We start from the raw sequence: 9,724 nt of genomic DNA, 5'->3' as shown, positions 1-9,724 counted from the left end.
CTGCGCTGATTGTTTTCTATTTCCAAAAGTGACTGCACAAAGAAGCTTTGCCTCAAAAAAATCCTGCACAGACCACTAAATCAAACCCACCAATTAATTATGAAGGAGAGCGAGGGCAAGAGAGCAACCCAGCAATTAATTATGCAAGTGAAAGAGAGACGGAGAGAGAGAAGAAAGGTAGGAAATGAGTGAGTATTCACAGCGACCCGAGGAAAAGTTAGTAAAACTGAACAGAAACAGTTTATGAACAGAGAAAGTCTAAGTTTATTGTACAACACAACATAAAAACACAAGTCTCTCACGACTACAGAGGTAAGTAGAGAATAAAACATTCTGCTTGTAAAACCATCACACACAGACTATTGAATCACAAAACAGCAACAATAAAATTACTTTATTTGGACCAGCCTTCAGTCAGACAAACTCTTCTCCAAGTTTTAACAGTTTGTATTGATAAGTCTGTTGATGGAGGATTTATCAATACAGACCTCAAATGCAATGATTTGCTGTTTGTGTGTGTGTGTGCTTTGCATCATTGAATCTTTATGTGTCGAACTGTTCTAACAAAACAAGAAATCTGAAGTCGTCAACATCGGCCTTTTGGACGTTTTTCACTTTGATATCTGACATTATATTGACTATAAGACTAATCAATTATAAAGAAACTAACTGGTAGATTAACAGTCATGATAATTATCATCAGACTGAATCAAAAATCTTCAAAGTGAGATTGGGCTCTTACTCTGAGGTGGCTGAGGACCCTGCGGGTGAAAAGCTTCAACTTTTATGACTTAAAAACACACTGCACTGTTAGAGAAGCTCCCGTCATTTTAGGACATTTAGTCTGATATTGATTACAGATTATCAATGGATTGAAATCTACCAATAACTGTTCGGTATAGAAGCTAATGATGTATTTTATGGACTGTGTTTCCCCAAACAGACTTGAGATGGCGCCATCGTCCACAATAGCAAAACGGCAGACAGATGGTTGGACCTGAGACAGAGAACGTGTGACGCAGCACTGGACTCTTTAAAAACAAAAGATGAACACTAGGATGAAAATTTTACATGTATCCAAGTTTCATTTGTCAGCAGTGTGGAGTCAAATGTCTCAGATCTAATTAGCACCTGTCTCTCACCCGGTTTTTGCACCTATGTTGGTGTCATGAGGTCTTGTGTGTGAGAACTTTTATTATGTTAAATTGAAGATACAAAAACTCTTGAAGTTTGTGAAAAATATAGAATATTCTTGTAATCAGTTCGACAAAGATATTTAGATATTTAGATTAGATATGTTTAAATTATAAAATATAATATTTTAAACATTTTTACATTTGAAAACAAATATATATTACAAATACTATAACTATGTACATTATGTTGCATGTCTAAAACGTTACACTATCAGATGAGCTTGCACATACCATCAGAATCAGAGACATTTGCAAACAAAGCTGCCACAAACATTTCACACAGGACACACAAAACAAATGTCAATTCAGCTGATGACGCAAGAAACCACCAGAAGCTTCCTTCGATTTTTAACCCTCCTCCTCTTCCTCCTCCTCCTCCTCCTCATCCTCATCATCATCATCATCATCATCATCACCCACTCCTGAATCTGGGACCCACAATCCAGACTCAATGCACCTTTTCAGATGGAATTTTCCTTCCTGCAAAAACAAACACAGTGATGGAAGATCAAGAATGAATGAATTAATTAATTAATTGATGATTCTTTTCTTGACTATCTGACTAAACAAGACATGGAAAAATTTGTTCAGGCATTTATTTTCGGCAGGCTGGACTATTCAGACTCAGAATCAGAAATGTTTTTATTGCCAAGAGCAGTAAAGGTCAGTTTACAGCACAAGGAACTTGTTGTGGTGTCAGGTGCAAACATAAAGGTACCAAAAATAGGTAAAGGCGGGGATAAAAATAGACATAAATATTAAAATAGAATAAATTAAAATATTCTAGTGCAAAAAATATGCATACTATATACAATTTAGGATTTATACAAAAAGAATAAAAATAGAATAGAATAAAGATAAAGATATATATACAAAATACACAAGAACCAAACAAGGTGAAGCAGCATTCAGTTATTATACCGCTCCTCGTCTCTCTCTCCCTGCACACCTGAGGTCTGCACAAACTGTCAATTCATTTAAGTCAGGGTTGCTACAGCTTTTAGCTAAATTCAATATATGATTTTAAGTCTTATTTTACTTGTATTTTTCTGTTTTGATTTTAATGTATTTCTATGCCTTTCTAAAGCACTTTGAATTGCCTAGTGTATGAATTATATAAATTTGCGTTGCCTTGCCTTGACTATAAATTCCTGTTACAGGGTGAGTCTCAGTTGCAGTCACACTCACCTCAGGGTGCAGCTTGCTGAAAGCCTCCTGCAGCATCTGAATGTTTTTCTCATCAAAGCTTCTTTGTATTTCCTATAAAACAAGAACAGTCAATAATGAACCTAGTGAACTGAGTACGTCGAGCTAAGTCATAAGAAAAACTGTTAAATGTCACGTTTAAGATACAGTATGATATGATCACTTAAAAATGCACCTCATTGTTCTCCAATATCATAGCTTTTTATTCTAACCTTGTTATTCCGAAGTTTATCATATCACTGAAAACCAACCAAACAACTTTGTACAAACCTGTGTGTAAGCTTAGAGAAAGTAGATAATGCTGTTTACCTGGTACAAAGAGCAGAATCCATTCTGCTGAGCTGTGAATTGACTTCTCTGGCATCAATAGACTGCGCAAACACTGACTTCAAAATCTACAACAACGAGCTGGAGAAAAAAAAGTAGGCTCTCACACCAACTACACATCTGTCAGAGCAACTGTTTGTAAACAGGTCAGTAGGTCAGTTGTAGTCTTTATAAACCCTTTTCAAATATAACAGATATGTTTAGCTCAGAGACAACTTTAGAGGTGGTAAAACAAACAAAAAAACACTGATTTACTATTTCATTTTTTATTTTATGTTACACACTGCACTGACAAACCCACAGCTCAAGATGAATGTCTTTAAAATACACTTGGCTGGTAGTAAGACAACCATCACAGCCAATGCAATGCAATGCAATGTGAGAATGGACTTGAGTTCCTGTACAAGACCTTTTTTCTGTACAAGTTTACTGTCAAACAGTCATTAGGCCTGATAACAGACAGTGGGAAAAAAAACATGTTACACTGTGGACACCACTGTAAACCAGAGTGTTGCCCAGAGAGACAGACCTCCATGAAGGCCATGGTCAGATAAAATATACAAGTAAATGATCCTGATCTCCCCTCAAATCCCTCCAGTTCCAGTCAGTGCTGTTTGTGTGATGCTACTGTCCAACACAGAGACAACAGGTGAATTAAAACCAACACTATGTGTTCACAGTAACTTGTGGCCAGGTGGCTGAAACGCTTGTGTATATAGGTTGTTGACTTTTTCAGCTGGTGCAGCAAAACAAGTGTGTTGGATCTGATGTGCTGTGTAAACTGAATGAGAGGAGGAGGCGGGGGGAGACACTAACACTAACAGGCCTGTTGTTTTCCCTCACAGCCTCCAGGGATGTACTGTACTGTAGAGCCAGGCAGTGCACACATTTTTTTTTTAGTTACACTGTAAAGCTACATTAAATCTGCTGTTGTGGAAGCGTCCCGTTGTGTAAACACACCACAGGATAAAAAGAGGTCGAGTCTGCCACGGACTATGATGGATCTTACCTACCAGGATTTAATTATTGGGTTATTCATGGACCTTTTATTGCATTGTGTTTGACTAACAAAGACAAAACAAAGACAGTCTCTGGACATAGACAATGGCCACAGACAGAGACCAGTCTGATTGAAATGGATGTTTATATTTGACCATTGTCACATCTGAAATGGACTAAATACACTGACAAACAGAGTAACTTGATCATGGAGGATGAAGTCACCAAACTCCCTGAAAATATCAGGAAATTAAATATTTCTTGACTCAGAATGAATGCCAAGCACACAGCCATTCTTCATTATTATTATCAATGTTTTGTCCTATTCTTATTTGAATGGTTATCAACCTAAAATGATTATAAGTTTTATTATAAGCTTTATCAAATTATCATTCACCATCCTTCTTTTACACATTACCCTGCTGTTTTCACACCTCACCTCATAAAAATGTTGTTCTAATCACCTGAAAGCAGAGCTGCCATCACTTTTTCCATTAGAAAAAAAAGAAAAGGAACCAGCTGTGTGACAAACACGACTCAGATGTGTGTGTGTGTGTGTGTTTGTGGTTACCTTTGGCAGTGACTCGTAGACCTCTACAGGGTCTAAACCACCTGGGCCCAGTCTCTTCTGTCTCTCCTCCTCCTCCACCTCCTTAATGGCGTCCTCCATGCGAGTCTGCGCACAGCTGCGGACACGCTCCTTCAGCGACTCCAGCTCGTTGTCAAATGCGTCTTGATAGGGCTTGTCTACAGTCTGACATGGAGGATTTCACATAAACAGCAGAGATATTTGGTCAAAGGGGACATATCATGGAAGTATCAGTTTTTAAAGGCTCTTTGTTTGTTTTGCCTTTCGGCCCCAAAATGTGAGAATTGACAAAAAAATCTGTAATGTGCAGCATCCCTAGGTTGAAATCCATGTGGTTTTATGAGCTGTTCCTTCAGTTTTCTGGCAGTGATGTAACTAGTTTTTGAATTTGTATAACACCACCCCTACCTGGTACCAGTAGAAGGGGCGGGGCAAGCAGTGGCTTAAAGGGACAGGCTCTGAAACCAGCCGTGGTGTTTGATCCTTGGGGTATTTTGACCAATGCATGTCCCAGACATGTCTTTAAGACACCTGGGAACTATTTCAATTTGTGGAAAAAGGGCATAATATGTCTCCTTTAACAAATTTATCAGTGACAAATGTCTGCTGGGTATTTATTTCTACCTTCATATGCAACAGAAAAAGAGAGAATCTTCATCCTGTTATCTCCTGAAACTAAAACGCACGCCCTTTCTCCTGATTATAGTCTGTTATTCAGTTGGGAGGATGTAATTCTACTGCTTTTCTGAGGGGAAACTTATGCAGATTAGATTCTGAACCCTTTCCAGAAAAAACCCTGAGCTCTTTCTCTTCTCGTCTATGCTGCAGGGAATTGTTTCTCCCCTGGATATTCATTATGGATATGAATCTCAATCTGATCTCTTATGAACCTGCAGTGAACCAGTGCCAGTCTCCTATAAACTGATCCAGACAGCCAGGATTTCATTTTGTCATGTTACCACGGGATGAATCCTGTTAACTGCTGCAAACAGGGGGGGCGTGGCAAAATGAACCGACAACCTTGTCAGGTCAGATAATGCGTGAGTTTGCATGTGCACGACCACTGACACCGTGTCGGACACTGCCAGTTGAAAGTCAGCAAATAAAATCAGACCGTTAACTGTGCATAAGAGATTCCTCACAGTCTCTCTCATGCAAACAAACCGGACACACTATGCTGCTCTTTAAAAAAAAAATTGTATTAATGTTTTTTCCAGTTGTTGGGGTGGGGTTGTCGTGCATTGTTCTGTTATATGTAACACCTACAACTCAATCAAATAAATCATATAGAAGCTGAAACAGAAACCAAATTCCAACAAACAAAAGGAAGTAGTTTGTTTTGTTTTGTTTTTCCAGTGGAATGTGCCAACACAAAGATGAAGCAGAACATGTTTCATAACAGACCTTAATCTTTGAGAAGAATTGTCTGAAGCAGCCTCTCGGGTCGGCCTCCAGCGTCCGAGCTAAATCCAAGATGAACTGCATGACGATGGCCTGGTGGGCCACCTGCTCCATCAGCGCATGTTTCTACGAGTACAGTACATGCAGAGTTTACAAAGCTTGAATGATTTGCTTTTAATCCAGACTGTATTGGCAGTTTTCACAGCAGCACTCACCTCGTCTATCTCAAAGTCAATACAGATGACCACGAGGCAGTTGGCCGTCTCCTCGCACACCAGATGTGGATTGTCCGACAGGTACTTCTGACTGTCGTCCCAGCGCCGCAACATACCTGTTGGCACACACAAACAGCAAACAGTGTCCAGCAAAATTACTACATTCAAAAGTTTGTCTTTCAACACTAGACGACAGGTCTGGTTAAAAATGGCTTAGGTCATGGAAACACTCGTCCTGCTTTGTTCCCTTTTCAAAAAAAAGGGAAGATTTTGTGTTTTGACCATTTCAGGAACACATTATAACAAGAAGAGTGAAAAAATAGAAATGGGTTGCAAAACATTGTTTCCAAGAACTCAACATTTTAAAAGGAGAACAACACTGAGTTCGCTCACATGGGTCAGTCCGTCAAAACTGCTGTGTATTGCGTAACGCCCTCTGTGGCACTGAAGATTCACAAAGTCTGATAAATGAACCTTCACTGTCGTCTACATTATCACAGCTGTATATTTTCATAAGTACGCCTTACAGACTGGGGGTGTTAAAGGGATACTTCACCCAAAATCAATAATTCCCCAATTTTCTACTCACTGTCATGCCAAGGAAGGGTTTGGAGAACTTTCGCTTTTGGAGTTCCAGGGGGGGTCCGGCTGGCAACAGATTTCAAATTACTTTTTTCCGAACAACTTTTACATGTGGCAGCTTCAGGACACTTGGGTCAGTACGAACGAGCAGTATGGAGGTATTTGGATGTTTCATAGTGTGTGTTTTGGACGATTCAAAATTGAGCTCTATCCGCCGCCATTATATAAGGTACATGGTAGGGATGGGAACGACACAGGATTTGGAAGATCGATTGTCAGGCCCTTGTGTCGACTTTTTGTCGAATTGTCGGCCCCTTTTTTTTTTTTTTAACAGCAGCAGATATGACGCTGCTGTCGGCACGAGCGGACGAGGCAGCACGCATTCGGCTTCTTTGTCTTTTTTTTCCTTCCGTGCATGTCCACGGTCCTCTACGAAGAATGCAACCATTGCATCCACCTGTTTTGCCCTTTTTGTGGAGCCGGACTCGACTGCAGAGAGGGCGGACAGCTGATCTCTTGACTCTGTCGCCTGTCAGCATGCGCGCACGCTCCCGTCACATGTGAAGAATGTAGCTATCCCATTTAGAAAAAGTGGATCTGTTTTATTTAAAATATTTTATTTCATTAGGGGAAAAGTGGCACTTTCTGCTGTTTATTTGAATAGGAAATATTGAAAGACAAAATGCAATTTACACATGGAAATCCCACAAGCCCCGCCCCCTCGACATTTCGACACTCCATTTTTTTTGTCGAGGGGAGCATGTGTCGATTTTTTGTCGATTTGTCGACAAAAAGTCCCATCCCTAGTATATGGTGAGTAGAAAATTGGCGAATTATCGACTTTGGGTGAAATATCCCTTTAATCGCAGTATTAAACCCCCCAAATATTTAAGGTTCCTAAATACAGCACTTTCCAAAAAAGATTATGTCGGAACCATGTCGGCATATCAGCGCAACACGCACGGAACAAAAAAACAAAGTTACACAACAACCGCAATTTCTCTGACAATTATCGTACCAAGAAAATCTATAATCGTGACAACCCTAGGTGGGATTGATCTTTTCAGGAGACGATTGCTTATGTTGTTGTTTAATGTTTGTAACTTAGTCAAGTCCTACAATCAGCAGTGAGCACAGAAAGAGTTGTGTTGCAGCTAGAAAGATGTTGTTAACCTGAAAGGCAGCCCTGGAAGTTTATTTAAAACCCCACCAAGAGTATTTCCTGTCTGTTTTCTCTCCAAATGTTAATCAAATATTCCCACAGGAAAAATTTGCTGGGACCACACCTTTACAGTAGAAAACTAGAATCAGTTCCTTTCTGTTGTATGCCTCCACCAAGTTGCTAGAAACATGGTCAACATCTCCCGGTCCTCTCTAGGACAGAGCATTGTGATGTCACCTTTAAGTCGGAAAAACCGTCATGCCACATATGTCATCTCTTCCTCATTTCATCCAAGTAGACATTTGTGGGAAATTGTGTCACAATTAGTGTGAGTCATGGCCAAAAAAGTGTGTAATATCTGAGGTCACAGAAACCTTGACTTTTGGGTTAGGGATTGTTCGCACCAAATTTGTGGAAGTTTGACAGACAATAAAAAAACCTCACGATTCATAAATATCCCCGTTTTATGAAATATGTCCCATAAACCTCAGACTCCTTCACTACTTCCTTAGAAGTGCCCCTCCCACTTTGTAGTGCTGATCAACCACACTGAAAAGCAACAACAAAACTTAAATGTTACTGTACATGTCCAGTTTAGAAGTTTATGAGGTTTATGCAAAGAAGTTGAGCCCCTAACCCGAACAAAAGGAGCTGAAGAAAAGATAAGATAATCAAGATATACTGTAACTTTGTCACCGAGACTAAAACATACCAAAGTGTTTGATTTCCTTTGCATACTTTTGCACAAAGGTCTTGTGCTTCTCCACCTTTTCCTGCTCCGTTTCCTCCTTTGCCACAGGCTTGACGTTGAGCACACTCTAGAAAACAATTTTAAGAAGAGAAAAGAAACGGGTAAACTCCATTGTCACATTAAAAACTCCTACATCTTGTCGACCCGGGTGCATGACCTGACCTTACCTTGCTGAAACCTTCCTTGCTGATTGTGTCGACGTTCCAGGGAAGTTTCTTTTCCTCTCGCCGGTAGTGCTCCCACATTTTCTCAAACGCCTTTTCATCCTTTTTTAGTTTTCTCACCTCGGCCTGAACTTTCTTCAGCTCAGCCTCCCGCTCCTCATCCTCCTCCTCCTCCCCCTCCTTCTTTGCGTCTTCTAGCTGTCTAAGTCGTCCCTGAGCTTCTTCCAATAACTTCTTACACTCAGCAGAGTTGTTCTCCAGGTCTTCCCCCTTCTCCACAAACTCAGCCATTTTCTCCAACCGGGCCTGTTGAGGCAAACCGACAGTACAAAAGATTAATACTGAAGTGAATCATCACAAATAAAATTGACTAATAATAATAACTATAATCACAACCAACTAGATGTGACAGGAAACAACTAACACCAATCTGAACATCAGGTTGAATAAAATCTACTTTTTGCCTTACGCAGACTATTAGGATTCAAAAGCTGTATTATATCAGTGAAGGATGTGGGAGAAAGATCTCAAAAATCATGTACTGTTATGTCTTGTGTCTGGCTACAGAGAGGTGCAGCCCAGGTTTGAGTGTAAATTATGAGCCGGGCCTCATCTGTTTATCTTCACTACAGTCTCCCCGACACGCTGTAGGTCTAATCTGTACATTCACAAGCTGAAATGAGCGATGGTACCAGCCAACGACATTCAAAACATGTCAGCCAGTGGAATTTTTTGGACTCTTCCACATCTCAGCAAGATTTAAATGTTCACAAATCACATTTGTGAAACACAGGAATGAAAACAAACATCTGAATGAGGGCAAGAGTGGAAGCTGAAGGCCAAGAGAGAGTCAAGAATGAACTTAACAAGTCATGTGACAGCTGGGTACCAGGAAGTTAAGCTCATTACACACAGATTCATTCAGTCAAACAAACAGAGCTTGACCACTGTGTTGCTGTGCATACCATACTGGTTATGTAATTCATGCATCTGCTTTTCACTTTTTGGGATGTGACTACTGACTTTTGAGGCTCATATCATTAGTGAATGGAAACAGGTAGGTAAGGAGGGCTGAGAGATTCAGTAGAAAGATCTGGAAAAGACTGGAAAGGCGACTGAAAGTCGGATGAAG

General features: G+C 40.1%; 1 protein-coding gene across 2 annotated transcripts in view; it reads right to left on the bottom strand.

The window, feature by feature from the left end:
- Positions 1-252: 252 nt before the first annotated feature.
- LOC310986574 (hsp90 co-chaperone Cdc37-like) overlaps positions 253-9,724 on the bottom strand; it is a 19,096-nt gene continuing 9,624 nt past the window's right edge. For both annotated transcript variants that reach the window (XM_083972530.1, XM_083972529.1), the window contains exons 2-8: positions 8,596-8,898; positions 8,390-8,495; positions 5,934-6,049; positions 5,722-5,844; positions 4,300-4,482; positions 2,385-2,456; positions 253-1,676 (exon numbers count right to left, since the gene is read on the bottom strand). In XM_083972530.1, coding sequence (XP_083828656.1) covers positions 1,545-1,676; positions 2,385-2,456; positions 4,300-4,482; positions 5,722-5,844; positions 5,934-6,049; positions 8,390-8,495; positions 8,596-8,898 — 1,035 coding nt within the window. In that variant the 3' untranslated portion in view covers positions 253-1,544. The remainder of the gene's footprint in view (positions 1,677-2,384; positions 2,457-4,299; positions 4,483-5,721; positions 5,845-5,933; positions 6,050-8,389; positions 8,496-8,595; positions 8,899-9,724) is intronic.

Source organism: Trachurus trachurus, assembly GCF_905171665.1.
Source record: "Trachurus trachurus genome assembly, chromosome: 1".
Lineage (NCBI taxonomy): Eukaryota > Metazoa > Chordata > Actinopteri > Carangiformes > Carangidae > Trachurus > Trachurus trachurus.
The sequence above is the reverse complement of the archived record's forward strand: the minus strand, read 5'-3'. Positions and strand labels throughout refer to the sequence as shown.